Source organism: Pogonomyrmex barbatus, unplaced genomic scaffold (assembly GCF_055798465.1).
Source record: "Pogonomyrmex barbatus isolate J1 unplaced genomic scaffold, ASM5579846v1 scaffold3, whole genome shotgun sequence".
NCBI classification, from domain to species: Eukaryota; Metazoa; Arthropoda; class Insecta; order Hymenoptera; family Formicidae; genus Pogonomyrmex; species Pogonomyrmex barbatus.
In genome coordinates this window covers 5,996,197-6,022,208 of record NW_028297127.1, presented here as the reverse complement: position 1 = coordinate 6,022,208, position 26,012 = coordinate 5,996,197, and the positions used below count along the sequence as shown (strand labels likewise).

The window sequence follows — 26,012 nt, the reverse complement described above, 5'->3', positions numbered from 1 at the left end:
AAATTAATCTATTTTATTTGCATTTTCTGCATTTAGGTTGTTTGCTTTTTTTATTCAACGTATAAAATATATATCAGTCTTTTTAGATGCAGAAAATGTTAAAAGTGTAAGTATGTGAACAATGGTTTTGATAATTTTCGGGGAAAAAAATTGCTAAATTATATTTCCCTAAGCGATTTGTTAGCGCTTCTTGATGACAATTGAAATATTTCGAATACAATCTTGCTAATACAATCTGTTTTATAATTAACAATCGTTAAGCAATGTACATTATTATCAAATCATTATTCTGCAACCTGGGAATAATAAGATTTTGAGATATTTTATTAATTAATATAAATCGAGAATGATGAAATAATTTGAACCATTGATGATAATAATTTTTAATATAACTTTTGATATTAACATAACAATATTAACTAAATGAATTTAAAAATTATATTTTTTACTTAAAGATGAAAATTTTTCAGAGATTGAAAATGTTTATTTAGAAAACATTTTGAATGAAAAATCATGAGGATAATATTGTCTTTTCATAATAAAAAAAATATTCAGAAAATTTTATAAATACAATTTTTATGAAGAAATATTGATACAAGAATATTAAAAAAGAAGTCATATTTTTTATAGAAATTATTTGTTATAGAAATAATTTTACGATTAATTTACAATAGTTGAATTACAAAGTTTATTTAAATAAATAAAGGTAATACTTGCAATTTTAAAAACTTATCAACATTTCCATTAATTACATATAACGAATAGAATTAAAAAATAAATTGCTTTTGATTGTAAAAATGTGAGAAAGATAAAGTTTAATATCATGATTTCTAAAATATTTATATTAAAATGTTTCTTTATTATAAAATATTATATTACATTTAAATATGTATATAAAAACTAACATGTGTTACCTGGGATATAATATCACACAAGTTTTATATCTTAGGACTTATGATAATAACTTAGACTTTATTCACACCCATCCATGATATGTTAATTTCAATATAAATACGGGTTTTTCTCACTTTAATATACAAATTTACTTTGAACAAATGAATTTAATAGAATAAATATTATTGTTATGAATTTAATAGTCTTAAATATTATTGTTCTTAATGTAATTAACGTTTAAATTTAATTACTATAAGTACGCGTAAAGATGGATTTCGCGTGATATAATCTGTAAGTGAATATTCTCTTCGTTCGTTTATTTAAAGGAATTGTAGAACATTGTAATTTGCAAAGTTAAATTTTCAACATAATTTATCTAGCTTTTTGATATTACTTAAACTTTACAATAAGTCAAAAGAATAATAAGTAGTCACATTTTATACATCTTATAAATATTTAGTATAGATAGCATAAGAAGATTTGTTCATATTTTCTTATTAGCATTGTGAATTAATAATATTTATTTATACATGATAGTATATTATAAGATGATAGAAATTCTTGAGTCGCAATAAAAATCTATGTAGTCTCATAGGAGTATTATAAGTTATGTAATATACAAGAAGAAAAGAAATCGTCTATCTCAGAATAAATCAAATTTCTCTAGGGATTTGTCTTTGTTACGTATAAAAATAGCGTCTCAATCGATTACAAGAGAAGAAGCGTTTACAAAAGAAGACATAGTATTTTGCTTCAATTAAAAAATTTGAACGTAAACATATCAAATTTAAATAGTTCCTTTGTTTATATCAAATATTTCTTTATATATTCTTTTATTAGATATTCTATCAAATATATGTATATTTACGCGCGCGTACGCATAAAATAGTTTGCTAAAAATAAATCATTTCAACATTTTTATTGTTTCTAATAATCTGTGTTATTAAAAATCAATGAAAATATCAAAATCATCTTTTTCTAATCGTTTCCAGAGACTTTCTTGCGTATGTATAGAAATAGTAATTAAAGATTTTTCATCCATGCGAAAATAGTTAAATTAAGATTAGAAACGACTTCGAGCGAAACTCCGATTAACTTAATAGATAATTAATTCAATTGAATTAATTTAATAGAGTAGCAAAATTTCTAATAATACAACTATGACTAATCCAATCCTTCTGCGTATTTTAAGCGATGGGACATTTATAATTTCATTCATGTTAACCAAATAATACAAGTATTTACTTAATATAAGATAAATCCCTCCCTCGATGAAATTAATTGAGTTTTGAATTAATCGGAGTTTGATCGACGTCACTCATAATAGCTTTAGCGGTCTGACTCATCGCTGATCGTTACTACTGAAAAACATGCATAGTCTGCGCTATGTCGACTATGACTACTTGTACAAAGGAGGTAGTGCAATCCTCTACAAAGTTTTCCCATTAACTCTAAAACGTAATTCTCCTAAAGCGTAATGCAGTGAATATATTACATATTACATCTACACACGCGCGAACATATCACATATTATATTATAATATTTGTTCGGAGGGAAAGGTTGAAATTATATATTCGTACGGAATTTCCGAAGAACGAAGAAAACTGTAATCTGCAAGTCCGAATTTCCCGAAGTCGTAGTCCAATGAAATTGCAGCGACTTCGATGCTCAAACATTGCTGGTCAAATGTTATATCCCTCGAGCTACTTCCGACCTTCTTTCCCTCTACCCCTCGCATAAATGACAGAACGGCGACAGCTCTATCGAGAGAGCCGCGGAGTTGCAGCTTAACAGATGCAATTCTCTCCAGCGCGGTGTCCGCAGGAAATTGCAGTGGAGTCCCGACGATGGTTATACCCCGACACGGGGGCGTCGTCGGTCGTCCTCGGACGTCTTCGGGCGTCGCGTCGACGTCCCGTCGAGGCGCAGCCGACAGTTGGTGGCCGGACGTCGCGACGCGTGTATCGCGTCGGTGCCTCGCTTCCGTGACAGTTGGTTCTTATTGGTCCTGCGATTTTTGCGAAAGGAGGAAAAAAAAACATTCGACGATCCTCGTAAAAATTTCCGCGCGAACTCGTTCACACGTGACCATCGGATTGCAGGACTTCCGGCGAGGGAAGCGCGCTGCGGAAATGCGTGACAGCCTACGTTACTTACGCGGTTGACACTGATGGTCTGTATCCGAAAATATTTACGGGGAATATCCGCGATATCTTGCGAATAGAATAAGCGAAGGGGTTGAAGAGGGGGGGGGGGGGGGCGAGGAGGACGCTCATTCGGGCGCTCGCACGCGAGGATCTCGGAGCTGGGAGGGATAAATCTCTGACGATCGGATGATCCTTGTTCGAGTAACAAGGAAAATCGTTTGTTATTCTACGTATCGAATTTTCTTAAGAATTTACTGTAGAAGTAAAAGAAAATTTTATTCTCTTTGCTTAGATGCGGAAGTAAGGGTGAAAGATAGCTTGAAGATATTTTTGCATAATCGGAACATGCGAAATTTAATAAAAATACATTTTTATACATGTGAAATTTTGGGAATTTAATGGAAATTTAATGAGACGAAGATATTTTTCGAAAACGTGTAAATGAAGACAAATGTGGGATATAACGGAATACACTATAAATTTATTCTTATTTGAATGATTAAAAAAAGATTCTTGTTTTTTACGGTGGATTCACCTTTTCCCGATAGGGGCATATCTCGAAAAATAAATGGGGGGGAAATAAAAATAAATGTGATCACATTGGGAGACGAAGATAAAAGATTCTCGCCATTTGAGTAACAAAATAGAAATCTTTGACTATGCGCGTCTATATATATATATATATATATATATATATATACACATATAATAATAATATACACACACACACACACACACACACACACACACACACACACACACACACACACACACACACACACATACATGTGTGTGTGTGTGTATGTATATATATTATTAAGAGTCCATAAAAATTCAACGGGGAATGAAGGCAATTTCCTTTGCGGTGATACGGATGGAGGGTAGATAATGTAAACAACGTGTGCGAGAGTGGCAATGCCTGGATTATTCAAGTGACCTAGGAAGATATTTGTTTTTATATGTAATGGAATACTGTGCTGTGAAAGTTCAATGGGAATTGCGAGTGATCGCGATGCAGGGTAAAGAAGGTGAAGGCGCCGGGCGCAGCTTCCAGGTGGATGCGGATGGGGAAAGATGAGATGAGCCTCTTGCGATTATTTGATCGCTAAAGAAGAAAGCTCATTCTCGTACTTGCGACACAGATTGCCGTAGTGTGCAATCTTCGCGCGATATCCGAACGAGGTCCTCTCGTTCTCCAGATGCTCGAAAACTCGATCGTTCGCCGTCGAATAGTTGTCGTGGAGAAAGAAAAATGATACCTCGATATTTCTCACCGGGACAATAATCTAAAGTTATTGGAAAGTGTTATATATATTATTAGAAAGAAAGAGAAAGAAGACAAGTAAATTGTCGATATTCCAGGGAAAATATCGGACTGTTATAGATAAGATGTAATAGATTACATCTTCGGGAAGCTGAGGAGGAAGCTTGCCTGTAGTCAATTGATGCTGATCGAACTTTTGGATAGGTTCGTGCAGGATTCTCCTCTGCCCTTACTTTGAACGAGAATTTTTATTCTGTTTCTCACGTACGCGATTTGCTTCGCATTACGCGAAAGTTTGTATTTGCATAAATCGCTTCAAGTATCTACGCATCCGTATAAATACCGTATTGATATTTCTATCTAAACGCATAAAATGAAATGTTTCGAAATAAAATTTTCCAATTTGTTTCGTCCCTTTTATCGCGTCTTTCGTTGAATTTAATATTAAGGAAAATATCAATTTTTTTTTTTCATATAAAAGATTATATTAAAAACTCATGTTCATTTCTACAAATGTTAAATTAACTTCAATCTCGACCTTATGTTCTGTCTCTTTTTAATTCTAAGAATTAGAAAAGAGGAAAAATTAAGTTAAACCGAAATTGAAATTAATAAATGTTGGTAGAAATGAATGTCGTTTGAGTTTTACATATATTAAAATAGCAATTACACTCTTTTTTTAATGAAATAATTGTTAAGAAAGGCCTGTTTAAAAGGTAACAAACTGACGATCGCGTGCGTGCGAATTATTGCAATGAAAAAAAGGAAAAAGATTGAAAACAAGAGCTTTATAATAAACTGAATATACTCACATCACGCTTCACTGCGTGTAAGCGTATAATCGGACAGTTATAACATGCATATCATACGTCGTGCTATAGACATCATGCCTATAATTATAGTGATCAATAATACGAATATACCATGTAAGCATTTATGGTTATGCGACTTGCTTACGGATAATCGTATTAAGGACAACTGTGCAAGACATTTAATTACTTTGATTAAAATATTAGCGAAACGATAATAATTATACGTGCTAGTAAAACCGGTAACGATCCGATGATTTTTAGGGGGGAAATAATTTCATCGAGTAAACAATATAAGTAATACGATTATCTTTCAGAATATATAAACCGCATCCAGAATGAATGCCGTTCAATTTTTCTTCTTCCTTCGTCTCGAATTGTCGACGATTCCCGCGGTGGTGTAAATCGCGCTTAGTTCAATATTCACTCACGGGAAAGTCTAGGATTTCCGCTGCAATCTCACACATTTTATCGTGCTGTAGCTCACGGGGATTTTCATGTTAACCGCAATCTCTACATTTTACAATAAAAATGAGATATCACTTCGGAAGCAATATCTCTAATAAAATCCCATCAACACTCAGACCTTTCGTCGAAATAAGTGAAATTATTCTTTATTTTCTGTGTTAGGTGAACTTGACTTTCCATCAAGAAGGTCCAACATTATTTTTGTTAGCATTCGTCAGCGAATTTGTTTAAAACATTGAAACGGCATTGCGATACGTACGCGTTCTCTAATTTCGGTTTGCTTTGTTGTGTTCTACTCCTGTTTTGCCTATTTTACCCCTCCGAACATCAGTGAAAATTGTATGAATAATTCAACGGTGACTTTACGCATGCCGGCCGTTTGTTTTTGGTTAAAAAAAGAGGACCCAGATCTTTCGAATACTAGCGCTAGCAGACGTGAATCAAGATTATGTCGAGGGCTTTCGAGCTTTCTAGTTTCTCTCTTTGTTTCTCACCAAGTTTCTCGATTCGTTTATCGCAGCTTCATTCGTTACCTTTATCGGGCACTATCTGGCGATTCCTTTTTTTTCTCCCCTCGTTATTTATATTCCCCCCATCGTTTTCATGCAAAATTCAATCGGGTTCACGGACGACTTAATTTTTATAGCAATTCTCAGTTTTACGCAAATCTGAATTGCGGCTTGCAAATGCGTGCAAGGTGTTTCATGTATATTGTAATATTATTCTATTTTTATTTCCATTGTTTCGTGACCACACACAAGCCCATTTTTTATCATGACATTATACGTTAGAATAATCGATTTCGTGATGTCATCCATCACTTCAATATAATCTGTTTTGATACATCTGTCAACTGATACGCTAATAAATTGATAATAAATGAGTCCATTCGCCAATTAAAAACTATGAAATAATGAGAGAATTTAAATGATACTACGTTTTCGCGGAAGTTGTGAAAAACATTAAATATTTAAAATCAATCGGATTTGTACTTGGAGATTGCAAATCGCGTAATTACGTTCGAAGATAAATTATCTTTGGAGTGAATAATTTAACTAACCGGTCATAGATTAACTGTGCGATCAACCGAGTGATTAATGAAATGTAGATTTTGCACCATTAATTGTAGAATTCTTAAGCAAGAAGACTAGAAAAAGTGCAATGTAGAAGTGTTAATGATTTAATTATTTTCCGCGGAGAAAGTTGTAAATTCTTTATACACAGTTCATACACAGTTCTTTTTACACATTAAAAATATAATTTTTGATGTAATTACAAATATTTAGAAAATATTTTTCGCGTTTTCTGCGCACGAAATTTCTACGCATTTTTTTAAGCTGGAAAAAAGACGAACTGCGGTGAGAATATGCCGTGTGTAATACAATATTACTTGCGAGAGAATGCAGATATAATGGCAAAAGCGGAGTAAGTGAGAAGGAAAAAAAAAACATTATCTGAAAGCAACGTTAAATAAAGAGTTGAGCAAAAGTAAGTTTAAGTATGCATTTGAAAACTGATTCGCTAATAATAAAAGTAGGACTGGCATAAACGCAGCAGCTTATCTACTATATCGCGTTGAGTTTTATCGCTATGAATTATATGAATAACAAACTGAGTTATTCACATTAGAGATAGTTTTTAGAAAGCCGGCCGATTAAACGACTTAACTGTGCTCTATATATATATATATATATATATATATATATATTACGAGTGTCGAAAAGCAAATTTAATACCCTTATGCGTATAATAACTTCGGTCTGATAACTGAATTAAATAAATAATATAAAATCCCATTGAATTATTCATGTTGTTAATGTGTTACGTGGACGTTACGTAACGTTACGTTAACATGTTACGTGTTACGTGTTACATTGTTACGTGGACCTAATCGGATTTGTTACTACAAATAGCGAATGACGAATCAACGTCTCTTTTCTCGAAGTTACGTAATGAAGGGATATGAAGACACTAATCACTTAATTAAGAATATTAATGTATTTAATTAAAAATTAAAATTATTAATGAAATTTATTAATTATGAAATATTAATAATTTATAAAGTTATTTATGAATATTACGAATATTATGAATATTATTATGATTATATACTTTTAAATTACTTGTAAATTATTTATCAATAATTTATAAAATTATTGATGTGTTTTATTAATTAAAATATAATATATAATATATGAGTAATGAAAAATATTGATATTACGGGAAAGAGTGATTGCTATGTAAACGATTATATACTAGAATAAATCATTGTTAATTAAATAGTTGATAATAATTATTTCAATTATTAATTGAAGCAAGTTGGTAAAAAGTGATTTTTTTTTAACTGTAGAAAAATTATTTTTAATATTTTTCAAAGAAGAGTGGCATTTTATATAGAGTATAAACTTGATGAAGAGCCTTTGATAATTTCTTCAATGCAAGCATTAGTAATCAAAATTCAGTTTGGAAGGAATGCTTCTCCATCTTGCAAGCATGTTACCGATATGTAACACGCTGAATGTCTATGCGCCATGTTATATCCTGCCAAGGATTCCATTAATTTCTACCCAAGCTTCTCGCAGCGGTTGTTGAAACAGTTGCCCTGAATAGTTTCCATCGCCCGCAATGTTCGACGACCCAACCGTATGCGTCGTTAGGTGCTTCACTGTACGTCACATTTCCAGAATAGTTTTCGGACACGTGACAAATGACAGTCAACGATTGCATTATGCAAGATTAGATTGTCGCGAATACATATTTGTAAGGTAATAAAAAATTTCATTATTGTTAAAATAAGTGTGAAAGCCTCTTGCGGGGAACTTCTGCTACTTGTCTTCTGATCAACTGTCTTTTTTTTTCTAGAAGAACAAATAAAATTGTTCAACAACAGAATGAAATACTGGCAATACTTGGCAAACCTAATAATCTTTTTATTTTCATAGATATAATTTGAATTATCATGAATTGAGATAAATTTTGAATTGTCATATAATTCATAGATAAAATAAAGTAAAATAAAATAAAATTTTAAAAATAAAATTGTTTAAAATAAAATTGTTTCTAATTAATACTGAAAAGCGAATATTTTCTTTTTCTTATATTAAAAGTATATATGATTAAAATTGCTCCTTTTTATTTGTACGTATGCCATTAAATGTTAAACAAGATTTTTCCCAGATATTTATCACGAAACGTGCAGATAATTAACGATTGCATATGTGATTTCAGTGAATAATGATTCTTTAAAATCCTTTGCACTGCTTCATTATGCAGTTGTTTACGTATCAAATGCCACGACGAGGAATCCATAGGAATCTTTCGCCAACGCAAAAGCCAAGCAAATCCCTGTAAATCAGGCTCTGTTTGCATCAGTCACTCACCCTTAATCCATATCTTTTGACTTGGTAACCAAATCAGGGATAGAAACTGTCGCCCTGATGAATGTTGACAAAAGTCTTCCGAAGCCGTCTCGCATGTCATCGGTAATATCTTGGATGTCGGATTTTATGCGGAGACGTGATTAAATCGGCAAAACCGATGTCTTTTTTATAAGAAACCAATCTTTCTTTTCTCAGTCAAGAAAAATTCTCATTTCAAATGGAGCATACAATTCCAAGAAAAATTTGTTGGAAATATTACATTAAAATTTATTTAAATTTCTTTTCTCTTGAATTTTATGTTTTAATTTATATAATGCAACTGACATTAATTTGTGCATTTCTTAATCTTTACCATTTTTCTAGTTACAGTTTCACCATTTGTGTGTGTGTTTTTTTTTTATCCTTCTTTGCATATATTTAAATTTCATAATTATTGTTTACTGATATTATTGTTATTATTTAAGGGATTAGTTTCTAAATTTAAGTAATTTACATTTATAAATAGCATTATTGTTGATACTCGCCTTGACATATGTCCTCTAATTAATATCTACACGTCATTGCTTTTGAATAAATGTATCATAAGTAAATGTATCATGTTAATTAAACTGTCATTATTAGTATTAATGACAGTTTAATTAATGTAGAATATTTGAAATTAACAATAGACAGAAATAGACTATTAAAAGATGTAAAATCATCAAAATTTATGAATATGTGAACTATGTAGCTCATACGCAACAGAAATGATTCGCGTTGAATTCCTTTGAGGTCTAAATTATGATACATTACGATGTGTATCACACACGTATATTTAGGCAAAAGCAATTAAAATAGTTGTCAGTCGTGTCGTTGAATTCATCGAACGGCTTTAACATTCTTGCCCCATTTCGATTGCAGTCTGGCTCTCGGCGGGATACAATCCCCGATCATACTCTTGACCGCACACGATCGCATTGCACGCGCGGTATCCGCGCTGCGTGCGGCATGCATTTTCATGAAATTGTGCCACGTAGCTGCATCATTATCCGGAGCCCTACGCGCATTCCGCCGGGTTCCTTCCGCCTTCCAGAAAGTACAGGAATTGCATTTTCATACCGGAAAGCCGGCGCAAGAGTTCACGAGCGAGAAACACGCGCGCGCGAGCGGCCGATTCGCAACATTTTTCTCGCTGCTTTTAACGCGCTCATAAAACAGTGCGGCAATGCGAAATCCTTCCCGTTACTGGGATTTACGGGAGCTGGAGAGAAAGAAAGAAAGAAGACGAAAAGGGGAACGCGTATTTTCCTTCGTGAAAAGAGCCGCGCGTTTTCAGAGCAAATATATATATATATATATATATATATGTACGTGCGTATACATTTAATTTTAAATGCAACTTTGTAGTGAAATTGCACTCATAAAATTTCACGATGTTTGCGAAAGGAACGCATTCCACGGCGCGTTTGATTCGCCGACGGAATATGTCAGCGCAATGTGCACGCGTCATTTGACAGTAAAAGATTTTTTACATCCTTATTAAATATCGTAACGCGTTTTGCGGAAGTAAACGCAGCCACATAATGAAACGATATAATTAACGTTAATTACGAAAGTGCCACGTAATAGTACGATGAACGTTTCATAAAAATGTGGGTTTGCTTTGCTGATGTCTTTTCTTAAAATTAATTCAGAAATGTTTCCGTTTCGAATTAAATGCGAGTTTCGCGAATGTCGAGTCAATAAACATCGTATTCGTCATTAAGAAGCATTCAAAGCCACGGCCTCGTGATTGAAACTTCATTGAAACTGTGGCAAATTGCAGGAAACTTTCTCCATAGCGATGAGGTGAGGTTTAAAACAGTTTAGTAACAATCGTATTCTGTTCTTCGCCCTCCTCTCCCCCTCTCTCTCTCTCTCTCTCTCTCTCTTTCTTCTCTATATCAGTCTAATAATACATAGATAGATAGATAGATAGGTAGATAGATAGATAGATAAATAGATACATAGATAGATAGATAGATAGATAGATAGAGAGAGAGAGGGGGGGGGAGAGAGAGAGAGAGAGAGAGAGAGAGAGAGAGAGAGAGAGAGAGAGAGGAGAGAGAGACTATCCTTAAGCATTGCCAACGGCTAACAATCATAGGATCGAAGTTAATTCCTTGATTCAAGTTCGTAATCAGTATACCTCGAGTTTGATAAGACTTGCTATCGTATTATTTATCTACCTGAGGATATCTTATTAAGATATCTTATTAATCTCGTTGAATGCGCGACATTTTCCTTTTGCATCCTTCTGCATCGTCGGGCGAATCATGAAATGAATCGATTCGCGTAAGTAGTATATCATATTTTCCGAGATCGCTCGATCACGCTGACAGCAATGACAGAGGCGGGCAAACAGGGAGGTAATATTTTCGACGCAAATAATTGTTCGGCATCGCGAAACCGGCACCAGACAATATTTCCCATTTTACGAGTCTCGCCAGCGAGACGGAGGGGGACGGGGAAGGCTCGTCGACGGGGGTTGGAAAATCGAGTGACGTCGGCAAGCCAGGCGGGCTGAAAGTTGCTGATCGCAAGGTCAATCGTCGTCGAAATTGAACGCTGATTGGCTTCGTTTCGAGATGTTGCGATACCCATCTGCGCTTGACGTTAATGATCTTCCGGACTAACGAAGCGCACGACATCATGGAAGTAAATTCTTTAAACGCTACACATAAATGAAAAATTGCCGCAAGTGCAATTACGACCTTTCATCGACGTTAAAGGAATTAATAATAATAATAATATATGTCTGATCGGCACGAGGTAGGATTTTATATGATCGCGTTTTATTATCTTTCGAGGGATGTAATAGAAAAAGGGATTGTAATCTGATTAATGACATTAAGACAGGGGAAAATGTTCAATGAAACTTATCTGAAAGACTGTCGCGCGTAATTGTATCAACCTTAAGACCTCCATTTATTGCCCAACTTTCCCTTTAATTCCGAGAGAATTCTCGTTATTTGTGCTGCGTTTCTTACGAGACTAGAAGTTTAATCGACGAAACTTTTGTACGTAATTAGTGACGAAATTTATTTTGCAATTTATGTAAGTTCGGGAAAACGGATTACATAATCGGCGAAAGAGGATTACGTTCCTAATATATTTCCATTCTCACGTTCCGTTTCGGCATTGTTACGCTCTCGAATACGACAATGAATATCGATAGAGACCATGCGAACAATAAGAGGTATTCCAAAGTGTGTATAATTCTCAAAAGATCGATCGAAAATTTCGAATGGCGAAGGCAACGAACAAAGGCGTTCTCTCCATTTGGAACAAACAAATCGAGAAAGCCGCTCGATGATACATCGATCGTTTTAAATAGCAAAATTTTACGGTGCATTTTCCTTTCGTCGGAATGAAATACATCGCAGTTGCATTGTCATGATGAGTCATCAACGGCAGGAGATTGGCGTGTTATCCTGATTAGAAAGAGAAGTAAAGTTCGTTTAACTCATTGTGTCTATAAATAGCGACTGCACTCGCGGGCACAACAACCACGCCCTCGTTAAATATACATCAACGCGAAAAATACGTTAAAAAAATCATCTTCGCGCATTTAGCTCTGTGTCCACTCGTGTTGAAGTACAATAAAAGTTTTACACAATGCGGAGAATAATTTGCACAAAGCTCGCCTCGGCTCGCAATCTGCATTCAAATCGCCTCACTGCGATAACCGAGATTGCAATGTATCGACGTTCTACAATATTTACCCGTTACGTGACATGATCGCGGAATCGATCTATGAAACGCACATAATAAATTATGCCGCTATAAAACACTGGAGGTATATCAGAACGGAACGTCCTGACCTCGATTCTCAAAAAAGCCAAGGGGTTAGAAGTTGCAGCATCAATCATTGTCTGCGCGCTATATCTTCAATAGTATCGAGCATACAGTCCGATTTATTTCAGCCCTACTTCAAATTTATCGGCCCGAAATCACATGTAAACGCTGGCAGAAGTGTTAAGGGTGTGCTTAAAATATTTACGATAATTGGACAATGAGCTGCAAGCTGAAATTAATTCGCGTCGCGCGAAACGTTACGTCAATACGCCGCAATGTAACACTGATACGAGAGCTAATATTAGAAATTCTTCGAACGGATAAATAGGAGTTAAAGTGAAGGTGGCCAGACTACTTCTGACCAACATGTTTCCCAAGAAAACATTAGTGCCTTTGTTCGTGCTGTCTTACGGTAAAAAGATGAAAGAGGACTGCCTCTCCTCGTATGTCAGCAATCGGCGCAAATAGCGTTGCTTGTTGACGTCGAAACAACCCGTTTTGTGCTTCCTTACGACGCTTGTCTGGAAACGCAAGGCGAGGAAAGATTCGATTGCAGCTACGAGAAAATAAATTATTTGTTTTAATTAAATGCCGTGGCCTCTCGACACGGTCGACGACAAGTTGTGTCACACGCGAGATTAAAAAAAAAAAAAAAGAAAAAAAAAAAAGAAACGTTAACTCAGTATGTTAATATCAATTTCACAGGCAATCAATAACGCACTGCCCGCGTTTTATAATTTCCAACTAAATGCAAATTCCGGGTAATTTTAGTCCGATTATGTGTTTTAATATAAAGGCAGCTTTCGCTTTGAACATCGGAGCTTGTTACGTGTTACCTGACCAATCCACTTTGATCTCTCCGACGAGAGATCGATAAATAGCAACGGATTCCGTAATGGAATTTAATCCTTTCGACGGCAAGAACGAGCTTATAATGGGTTCGACCTTATTGCGAAAAATTTACTTACCTTAATACTAAGGATGTGTAAATTGTGTTAGTAACAAGCGGTAACAAGCTGTGTGTGAGACGCTCTTCCGTTCATTAGAATTCATTCACGCGAAAGAATCGCACCGGCTCGCGCAGAATTGAAGACTTACAACAATTTACATTACCTTAATACACTCGGCAAACAGTCTTTTTACCGATAATGACATGTTCTTCTCGAAAACGTTAACTTTCCGCTGAAGATATATATTTGTATTCTTCGAGTTTCGCTTCGTTAAGTCCAATCGCAATTACAATTCTTCCGAATAATATAATCTAAATTGAAGCTATATATTGAAGATAAATATAAATATACACTTTTAATATGTAGCTTCAATTTATATTATATTCGGAAGAATCGCAATTGCAATTTGACTTAACGAGGCGAAACGCGAAGAATCCGGCGTGTCGGGCTCTAATTGAATTAGGCACGTGCGGCGAAGCGTATTAGCGCGAGCAAATAGATGGATTACTGAAGTATAGAAGCTGGTAGCCCGTAACAGCAACCAAATAATTGCAACCGGGAAATGTTCGGTGATTGAGATACAGGACCAATAATCGATCCGCAAGTTTACCCATAAGCGATGCATATATCATGCACATACGTTATGACCGATATTCGGCATCTGATGGCAAATAGTATTGGCTTATGCATCTCCGATCAGAGATTTTTCGCTCGAACGAATCCGTCCGGACATTCCGTTTTACATTCCGTTGTTTATAATTCAAAACAATTTATGGACTCGAATAATACATTTCGGAAAAAAAGATTTGCTATGAATAGCAGATAAAAGGTTATCTCTTTGATTGCACTGGTTATATCTTTGATTGCACTTGCAGGTGTTGGGGAGATTAGGACGCAGGATGTCGAGCGGCGACAAGGCTTCACCAGGCCTGACCATCGATCGCGCCGCCTTTCTGCTTCTCCGAGTGAAGAAAGCTTTCAAGAAAAAGAAGCAGCAGCGAAAGGAGAAGAGGTGAGTGCTTTTCTCGTTAATTTAGCCGGCGAGAAAGAGAGAAAAGAAGAAACGACGTCGAAGTGGAGAAATGAATGTACCCCCCAGGAAAAAAATTGTCTTCGGGCTAGACGCTTGTCTCAACAGGCCGATTTGTGATGATGGATATCAAAACGAAGCAGACGCCCAAAAGGCGATACAAAACTGCTTATTTACTTCGCGTAGCACTTTTGCTCATTAATATCTTATTTTTTTGATTCGATATATCGCATTCACGTCGAAGAACCTCTTAAGCGCTTTTAATGCGACGCGCCATTTACTACGCAAAAAAAAAAGATTGCATTATGTATAATCCGTTTGGCCCGAAGGTAGATTTTGTTAACTTTGTTAGTCAGAGACAAAAGGATGAGATTAACGGGATTGCGATCGATCTAGCGGAAGGAGGAGCTTCAGGAGCAAAAACGTTGTCAGCGTTATCAAGAAAGGCTTTGTGTATATTCGAGGACAATAGCTTCAAAATGACTACATGATCTATACGGGACATTCCTGTACAGATAGGCGCTGAATGGCTTTCTGTATATCGGCCAAATCTTATCCACTCGAGATCGGTAAACAAGCCGACCCGCTATTGAACGCAATTCAATCGGCAACAAATTGGCCCGGCTCCAGCTTATCGAACAGCACGCCGAAATCTCTATTAATCTTTGCGAGCGTCCAAATTGCACAGACATTTAATCACGAAATTAACGAACAATCCGTTGGGCACGCGCGAAAGTTTCATTTCGCCTGGCGATATTAATATTCCATGGCAGCTCGGCTCTGAATATTCATAAAGCGAATATTGTCTACTCGAATGTAGATGTATATGCGTAAGTCCCGAGGCAACATCCCATGCCTCCCCTTTAATCCAACGGACATTCTTCGACATCTTTATTTAAACAATATCCTTCGGTGCCTCACATTTAAGCGGCACCTTGCCAAATTTTGCATTATCTTATTCACCACGTCGCGACACACGCTCGTGGATTTATCGGCACGCCGATTATTTCGGCGAATTATAAAAATGGGCGAATATGCAATCCTCGCGGTTTCGCGATAAATTTGACTCGCCAATTTCCTCGATAACTCGTAGCTCTGATATCTGATTAACGAGGGATATCGTCGGCTAAATTAATTCCGATCCGGAATATCTTAGCAGTCTCTCTCGGAATTAAATGATTCACCGATATTCCTCTCTGGCGACCGCACGTCGTGAATTCATGATAACTATCGCGTATGATTGCGCCTGGCATGCGAGCAATACGTGCGAATTGCGGCGGTTTCGCAACTCAAACAAATCACGTATCAAGAAAGATACGATATCGACGTGCCGCGACTGCCACTTCGGGAAAGGATGCAAATACAATGAACATTACGCCTGATAATTCGGCCATAATGCGACAGCTAGTTAAATCTGATCGGCAGTTAGGGTGATCTAATAATGATAGTTCATGTAGTATCATCGACGTATCCCCACCCCCCCCTCTTTTCCCCCCATGCATGTTCGGGTTCACACGCAGATCAAAGGTTTTTACGAGGTGCCCAAGTTTTATCGGCGTTAACCCTCTTCATCTCATTCGGACGAGAGAATGACGAAGGATCCCCTCGAATTTCTCGGATCGTTTTACCTCTCTCGTGCATGTGAAAAGCCGATTTTGCGAAAGCGCCGTTTAAAAATTTTACACCATGCCAAATGAATCGACGTGGACGGTGCACAAAAGCGTATTATGAAGCTGCGAGATAACAATCGAATGTATAAATTTTACTGTTCCATTCACAACCCCCACATTGCTGCAACGCGCGCACGTGGAGGTGTATAATTTGCAATAAATAAATAAAATACTCGGAAATGCGTTAAAAAATAAAAAATAAAATGAAGTGACAGCGACAGTCAAATGTTGATTATTGCGCAATTTTATTTTGAAGTTTGTTCAAAATATAATTAATTACAAAAAAGTTACAAAGCCGTTCGGACGTTTCGATTTATTTTTGTTCTCAGTATGAAAAAAAAAAAAAAAGAAAAGTCATGTATAATTTATGTATAATTTGCATCGCTTGCATCGGTTGCAAAATCTTCTGCGTGGGATTTATAGCGCTGTATCCGTCACGATTAGCTTACGTACTCGGATTATTCGAGAAGATCCAAGCTTTCCGTTGCATAATCTTTACATATATGGGCGCATTTGTAACGCCGGAAAATAACGGGAGGAAAGACGCATGAGGAAGAAGCATGCGAGAGCGCGATGAAGATCATAAAGAACGGGCAGCCGCCCATCGCCATTTGTTCCGGCTTCATATTTTTCTCGCGGAAATCATAAGGGTACGGGGCGTGGGTGCAGGTGTAGATCGAAGGTAATATAGTACGTGCTATATGAGACGCGCAAACTCGAGAGCAGTCTACATAAGATCGGACAGGTAACGTAAATGGGTAACGCCGGATGGTTGAAAAATCAACCGGCAGAAATTATAATGAAACCTCCCTCGTTTCTCGCCCGACTACAACGTAGGCGACTGCAGCGTTGAAAATGAAATTAAAGTGGATGTTACGTTTGAGCTCGGCCACTCGCGGAGCGGAGGTGATCTTCGTTCATCTCGTCGATAATAATCTTGTCCCGGGGACTGCCATACCTAAATCACTCCGTTAATTATTCCATCCGTTTGTGAACGGATCGTCCCGAATTTCGAGGACTTGGCCAGAGGAGTAAATTATGTTATCTTTGCCCTGCGCATGACGGTGGGATACGCGCAATTATGGATGCCTGGAAGTTACCCCGGCAAATTTAACCAACTCCGGGGGCAGTATGCAAATTGGCCAACTATTTACCAAAGAAATAAGCAATCACGCGCGGGGATGCGCCTGTCGCGGTGCATTAGGTACATTTCACGCTACGACGAGGACTGCACTTCCGCCACGTTGCACATACATACATCGGAGAGTTCCGCGTTCCGCTCCAATTTGATCCTTTGTTGGCCTGACACTACTTGGCGAAACCAAATGCATTTTTATCTCGCTCGAAGAAATAAGAGATGCATTTATGTAAATGCATCTGTGGCTCTTTCTACACGTAGCGCATTTATAAAGAAAATAACATTTCATTTTTGCGCTTGCGGAATCGCTGAATTTTTTGCCAAATTGAATTTATTATCGCTGATGCGATAATAAATTTAAAAACTATGTATATATATATATATATATATATATTTATTGCGTTAGATAGATTAAAATTGCAAAATTGTACTCGTATGCCAGAGAGATACGTTCGCGACGCTTTGGAAACGCGAATGATATGAAATCGCGTTAAATCTCGCGAAAAAAAATTCGCGGGTATGACATTTGCCAGATGAGCGTTTGCAAACTTTTCACTCGTCTATATTTTAAGATTAATGGATACATTTTAGCTTTGACTCAACGTGACCCACTCTCTTCGTTCCATCGCGCCCATCGTTTTATTCTCTAATGGACACTTCCCGCGAAACGCAGACTAGGTCAGACATGAAATATCGAAGGATATAAAAAACAGAAAAATCTTACGTATTATGCAACGCGCTACAACAAAGATAAGTTTTTGTCAATCAAATTTTTTTGTCCCGGCTTCAAATAAAATATCTAAAAATTCGATATAACGCGATTATTGTTCTCCGCCAGAAATTATAGCGTAGGTTGATATTTTTGCCTCCCTCGACTATTTCATCTATTTTTCGGAGATGCCTCGTAAACGTTCGCCGATAACAATGCCATGCATACTGAATTTTTTTTCTTCCGATATTAAAGCACGCGGCGCTCTTAACCCGCAGTTTTTCCAATACCGTGAGTATTCTCTTACGATAGATTCAACGTGCGTGATAAAGCGCGGTGGAAAAATATACTCCGCTTCGGATACTCTCCGCTATTGATTTCCACCCCGTATATCGCCGACTCGTTGCAATCCGCCCGCGACTCAGTAATTTTTATGATCGTCGGATTGCGCATCTCTGAAAAAAAAAAAATGAGGGAAGAAAAAAAAAGTTATCTCTCCTACGTGCAGCCAACATTTTTGCGCGACATCTGTGTGTCCGGTGTTTTTCCAACGTGTTACTCCACGAGCGGGTGCGTTCCATATTTTCTCCGTTCCTCCTAAAATTCGATATTAATGATCGCAGCCACGTTTTAACTTGGCTCGCTTCTTTCCGCCTCACCCTCACCCCTTCGCGGCTTCGCCCTGCTCTTATCGCTTTGCCGTCTAATAGGTATTCTCCGGTTAATGAAATCGAGGTCAGGGCCACTCCCGGCCCTGCACTCGTGTAAAAGGCTCCCGGCCGTGTTGGCCGTGTTGCACACGTTGACACGGCAAATGCAGCGGATACCGCATGCGTGACGGGGCGCGTCCGCGTGTGTACGCATACGTGTGTATGCGCGTCCGCGTGCATGTGTGTATGCACGTGTTACGTTTGCGTAAGCCCTCTGTCACACCCGATTAAATACGCGGATGTAATGCACGACACGTCGTTAGATTTTCGCGTTCAAGTTTCTCGCCTACTTGAAAATGCACGTAATTTGTGCCGATTTCCCAACTACAAATTACACGAGGTCGCAGAGGGTGCGCATACACACACACACACACACACACACACACACACACACACACCGCGCGCGCGCGCGCGTACGCACGCTAGTTCGCACGCCACTCGCTAATCTCATGCAGTCTTCCGCATTGCAAAAGCAAAGTGTCGACGTGCACTACGCGACATGGTAATGTATCACCTCACGAATGCAAGATATATTCCTAAAATTAGATGAGAACTCTCGTTACGTAAAATTGCTTAACGACGTCAGTATCAGCATCGCACTACACAGAAAAAAAAAAATTAGTTTTAAATCAAGACTATATATTCTCTCATACATAAATAAGAATATCTTATAATCTTCTTAGAAAAATTTTGATACATAATAAATATTCTTATTAGCGTAGATATTTTTATATGTAAGCAAAGATGTTATAATATTTATAGAATATTTTTAATCTTGAGTTGTGCAAAAGCAATATATAAATTCAATTAAATTAAAGTTTTAAGTGGAATTTGGAATTTATTACACTTCAAGCATTACAATATAGTTGCCAAGAAGGGGACTTGGTTTATATTTATAGCTATTATAGCTATCTCATTTATTCTTCATTCTTATTTATTCTCATTTATTTTCACGCTTATTCTTATACATAACTAAAATAACAAGATAATATTAATAAAAAAAAACTGCGCCTTATACTTACATGCTATTTTACACACATCATATCTTTTTGTTTATCTTAATTTTGATATATCACATATTTATATCTGCCTTATTCCATAATCTTCCCTATATATCTATCTACTCCTTTCTGCTATCTAATTCTTTCTTTTATTCTCTCACTTTCTACTCCACTTTCTTATTGCTCATTTTCCTTCCTTTCTTATCATCTTCCTCCTCTTTAACCTATATTCTCTTTTCTTCCATAATTTTAATAACACTTTTTCTTTTTTTCACCTATATTTTCTCATTCCATAACTTTTTCATAACTTTTTCATAACTTTTCCATAACTTTTTCCTTATCTCCCTTCATTTCTCTAAATCATTCTCTGGTTGTCAAGCATTTCTTAATATGGTGCTGTATGCTATCCCTATCTTCCTCGCAGAATACATATCACCATTGTTTTTCTTCTAACCAATACTTATTTGCCATTTCCACCTTAATCTGACCATTACTCTAATTTCATTTCCTTTTCTTATATTTCCAATTTTTTTCTTTCCTTAAATAAATATTCTGCTCCTCTTTTTTCTAATCCTATTTCCCTATATTTCTTATTATACCTTGCCTTTTTCTATCTGTCTTCCCATTGTCTTTGGGAATCAAAATTTTAAAATTCAAATTAAAATTTTTAAAAAGATTATACTACTCCTGCTTATGTATGAGAATATTTTTCTTAATTTTAGATTAATTTTTTTTTATGTATAAGGAAATTTGTAGGGATTTTGTCGCATACGAATTGCAAACAAGTAAGTACCGCTTCACGTTGGCGAGAGCCATACTTAGTAATAATTAGTTGAAATTTATATGACGTGTTGATTAATTAATTCTCGCAATATGTCATGATAACGCGATACCATCCCCAGCCTAACGTTAACTAATGCGGTTGTGTCGGCATCATTATCTAAGCACCTACGCAAAGTAATATGGAACTATTGAGGCGCGGAAAGCATGCACTTGCTCTCGCATGATGATGCTAGAGCACTATCACGTATTCGGATGTTTATTTGTGTATAGCGAGCGTGTGTATCACGTGTGATAGCATCAATCGCGTTACAATGCTAAGCATGCACAGGACACGTTGTTGTTTGGCGCGTTTGAGAGCGCTCAAGTTTAATAGGTTTTCCTGAAAGTCACACGAATGCAAAAGAGAAAACAACCGATCCAGCGAAGAGGGTATCTCAAATTAAATCCCGCGCGAATTCCTTAAAAAAAAAAAAATGGGAAGAATCGCAAAGAACAGTTTTGCTGGCAAATCTAAAAATTTGGCCAGATACAGATTTGAAGATAATTTTATTGGACTGTTAAAATTATTATGTAGGACGCTTAAACATGATAATAATACTGCAAAAATTTTTGATTTTCTAGCAACTAATTTGAACATAATCGTATAATAATTTTGAATATTTTTTTCCTTACAAGGATAACAAAAGAAAAAGATACTTTCCTGTTGCAATTAACAAATATTTATTTTATAAAAATAATACACTCACTTTTTAATAGAAGATAATAGGGTCAATCCGGAAGTGCGATTTTCTGTCCAATCAATCACGCGGAAAATTGCGGATTAAAATTTATAAAATAACACATGACAGATTTACAACTGATTGTATTTTTTATTTTTTAGATATATAAAATCCTATGTCTGCCTATCTCCCTCCACCCCGATTCGTCCATCCCTTTCTGTGTACATATACTGTAGAATTATAATCAAACGGTTGGTGCATCTCGTTTGCGTGTTTGTCATCTGTACACGACAGACAATCCGGAAAATTTCACTCGACTTTTGACGATCGCAATACGTTACGAAAATTAGCCTTATTCATGGTTGAATGTGCATACGCGAACTATGGCAGGATATTTTTAATTTACTTGTTTGTCTGCAATCTACGGATCTTTTGCTCTCTTAGTATCTGCCCGTCGCACATATTTCTCAGGCGAAATTACTCGCGGAAAAGAACGAACGAGTTTCGCAGAAGATTACCTCAGCTGAATTTTTCTCGTACGTAAATAATTGTATACGTGATCGCAATAATGAAAATGTGAAATTGCGACAATAGAATATCCGCACGGAAAAACACTTTTGCTGAAGTATCTAAAAATTTAACTAGATCCGAAAATAACTTTGTTGAGTCATCGAAATAAATATGTAGGATATGTATTAATTGATTGCGAAAATATCAGAAATTTTTACAGTAATATCGTGTTTAAACTACTCCTACATAAAAATTTTGATGACCTCACGAAATTATTTTCAACCTATATACCTGGCCAAATTTTGATATATTTCAAAATTATAAAACAAAATTTTTCGTGTGGAATAAAAATGTCAATTTCGAAAGAGATAACTATCGATTTTTCCAATACTTCGCCCGCGAAAAAATGTCCGATTTAAATATTTTTTTTCGAATATTTATAGTCGCATCCCGTATTTTCATCCTCGCACGAGTATTCCATTTCCTTCGGAAAAGGGATTATCATCGAAACGGATCTGTGACCACGAGTGATGTGAAATTTAACAACGCCCCCGGCTAAATAAACGTCGCTCAAGGGATTTAAATATCGCTCGCCCTGATGGAAAGATTGAAAACACTCCTCACGATAATATCGTGTTCCTCTCAGAAAACATTTTCAACGTTATATTTTGCATCTGCCGTCAAGATGTTATTCCTCTATCGGGTGTGCTCGCCGTGTTTTCCGGATCTTTAATTTACTCATATGAAATTCGATGTGTGAAACAACACGGAATACGCGTAAGTCTTAAGCCGCTGCATTAGGATTAATAATGCGAGTCCAGAGACAAACTATAATACCGAGTAATTAAGACTAATTGATTTCACTTCAGTAATGAACTATCAACACCGTACAGCTTGTCTTCATCTACGCCGTGTAATTTCCGCGGGAGAAAGAAGCGGTGATTTTATTCTACCTGGCCCGAAGATTAATAATGACTTTCAGATATATGGCTGACGATTAATAACATGTCTACTAAAGAGAAATTTGAAAGAGGTGACAAATTGTTTTCTCCCTCGCAAAATGAGACCTGTTTCACGCGTTATCCGTTTTACGTTTATATACAGCGAGATAAATATCGAAGAGGTATCCGCGCGGAAAAAAAATACATAGATTATTCAGTATTAAACAGCATCGATCAAATTTCACTTACGTGTCGATTTGTCATAAATTCACGTCTTTACTCGAGGCGGCCCCACTATGATTCTCGTCGCCCCATTGCACTATCGATAATACTGGCACAGACGGAATTGGATTGTACACGCCACGATTGATTGCCTCCCTTTTCGTGTCGGCTAGCAACAGCGCAACTCCAGGTATTATCAGATGCGCCGTGATCGTAAACCATGCAACAAAACGACGCTTTGAATCCTTCGTATGTAACAGAATCGCGAGAACTAATCTCTCGAATATATCGAGAGATGAAAATCGAAAATATTTATTCGGCGAGATCGCGCGCGTTTCACACAATTTCGGCGGAATTCCGTCGTGTAAAGTCGTCAGTGTCGCTCTCCGATTTCTTAAGATCGAGCGCGCCGGGGATCTCTTCTTAGGATCCTGGCATACGCGAATGGAATATTTTTGGAAATATTTTTCCACGTTCGTCGCGTATATACGTATATACGTGTGTCATCACGTGCTACTTAAATCTCCCGAATCATGAATACAGAGTGGTGGTCGAGGGGTGGTGATCTTTTGATCATAGACGATCAAAAGGTCACGCGCGATGAGAGACGTTTCTCGGTAGGGAGGACAGCACGATGATAGACCTGCTGCAGAAATGGAGAGACGTCACTGCATCGGCAATGAAGGGGATAGCAAGATTGCGAATGAACGGCAGGCAACCGCAATTGCGTGACAAAGGATCTCGTAATGTCGTTACAGACGTGTTGATTATTTTAGCGTTGATAGTTAGCTCCATTTACTCGTTCAAACGCATTCTCAGTAGCCTCACATACATTATGTATCTCTTTCTGTGATATTTCTGGACGAGACATTTCTCCGTCGCACTCGCACACGAGATTGTAATTTGATTTATCTCGTGAGAAAACAACTTTTTTTTTTTCTTGAAAAGTTTTGATTTCTTTTTAAATTAAGAATGAAGAGAGAGAATTTAATTGGCGCCTAAGATTTCCTCCCTCGCCGAATATTTGTTACACTTATTACATTTCGTTATTTAAACAATATTTTCAACTCATTAGATCGAATTTTTAATTTTTTTTTTCTTTTTGTCAAAGTTTCTAATGACATGACATTTGTGGTTGCGACATATATTTATATGAAAGATACGAGGGTTAAAATAATGTTTACCTTTGCAACGCTAAATAAGTGAGGTGATTGGACCGTAAACAGAGTAAATGATATTTCAAAAACAAAAGCTTGGCGATATACGGTGCTTGATTGCAAGAAAATTAAAAACATTAAATTTAATACGCCGGGACCTTGTTAAAAGTCACGCAGTTTAACGCCGCAATTTCGCACGTGTCGCGATTAACGATGTAGATGTTATTGCATTCTACCTATTGTTCTCGAATGAGCGAGAGTGGTTTCCAGCGTTTTCTATCGCGAATTCATTCGTGCGCCACGGGACGGAAACAGGCAATTGCAATTTGCCGCATCGCGGCCGCACACGGCTTGCCGACAAGTGCGCCTTACAGTTTCCTTATTGGGGGCCATTTGTCACTGTAAGGTGTACAAAGCTCGTAGCTTTACCACTCAGAAAAAGATTGCGCCGTGGTGGTCGCAACATTTGTCAAGCGTATCGGTGCGAGTTGCGCGAACTGCAACGTCAAGCGGGCGAAATTTAAGGAGAAACCCCGCGCGCGATACCGCAACAATTCCACCCCGACTGTAATTCTTCCTTCTCGACTGCTTCATATTCCTCCCCCAAATTTGGATAGCCGCGGGAACTTAGCCACGGATAAAAATGCGCAGCGACGTAGGGAAAAGTCGCGCAACACGAAAATTTGAACGCCTAAAGCCGATCTTTCTGTGCATATCGCACGTATTGCGGCACATGCGCCAAAATGTCGATGGAATTTACAACGCGATTTTCTGTAGAAAGTGGTAGATCTGTTTTGTTCCTTTATGTAACGTAACGAGTAAACGAGACGATATCGACGAGTTCGATATCGGTCGCCACGACTTTAATTCTGTCTCATTCTTCGGGATGAATAAAAAAACCTCTCGCAAACGAGATAAAGCTGGACTTTTTATTCGCCTCTGTGATCTAATCACGCCGAGCGAAATCGGTAGTCGGGAAAATTGCGTGTCTATCATGCGCAACCGCGATCAACCTCGGTCTTAGATTTTCCGATACCGCAATTGTTCCTTTTCCAATTTCCAATGATACCCGCAATTTATACTAATCTCTATTTTAAACTATATAAACTATATTTTGAGGAGAAAGGTCAGAGGTAAAATTGAGCGCTGATTTAAATTTTCAAGCGAAGTTAAATATCTCTAAAGAAACTAATTCTTTAATTTTAAACATCTTTTCATTATTTTCAATAATTTCGCGATGATGCACAAAGAAATCTCACTCAATTTATCAAATCGTTCGACAAGTTTTTGTTTTCTCACAGTCCATTGGGATTAATTTTGAATGTTTCAGAACAGAACATAAATCAGTCAGTGAAATGGCAAGAAGAAGAGAGTGAAGAGAGTTTATTGATCATTAAATTTATGCCTTTTTGTATATTATGCCTTTTTGCGGTAAAGCGAAAATGCTCGAGTGAAAATGCGTGAAAAAAATTTCAAATGACTTTTGATAGTCAGGCAAAAGCGCAACAATACAATTTCTGTTGTATCACAAAATTGCCTGGTTCCTGGAAACGTTGCAAAGCATGTGCTCGCTTGATTGGTAGCTATAGCCGCCCGATGGCGATGGCGTATTGCACGGAACTTGCACAGGGGAACCACCGTCGACGTTGAGTATAGCCCTCTTCCATCACGACTGCCTTTCTGCCGTTTGAGC

The 26,012-nt window shown here is 37.0% G+C and overlaps 1 protein-coding gene and 1 long non-coding RNA gene across 7 annotated transcripts in view; one reads left to right on the top strand and one right to left on the bottom strand.

Moving 5' to 3' along the window:
* LOC148935965 (uncharacterized) overlaps positions 1 to 26,012 on the bottom strand; it is a 154,546-nt gene that overhangs the window by 25,544 nt on the left and 102,990 nt on the right. The gene's annotated exons all lie outside the window — the stretch shown is intronic.
* The window catches only part of wake (ankyrin repeat and fibronectin type III domain containing protein wide awake), an 83,812-nt gene continuing 60,611 nt past the window's right edge, over positions 2,812 to 26,012 (top strand). For 2 of the 3 annotated variants that reach the window (XM_089079941.1, XM_089079940.1), the window contains exons 1-2: positions 2,812 to 3,068; positions 14,605 to 14,741. In XM_089079941.1, coding sequence (XP_088936067.1) covers positions 3,066 to 3,068; positions 14,605 to 14,741 — 140 coding nt within the window. In that variant the 5' untranslated portion in view covers positions 2,812 to 3,065. The remainder of the gene's footprint in view (positions 3,069 to 14,604; positions 14,742 to 26,012) is intronic. The other variant, XM_011642095.2, reaches the window with a different exon arrangement.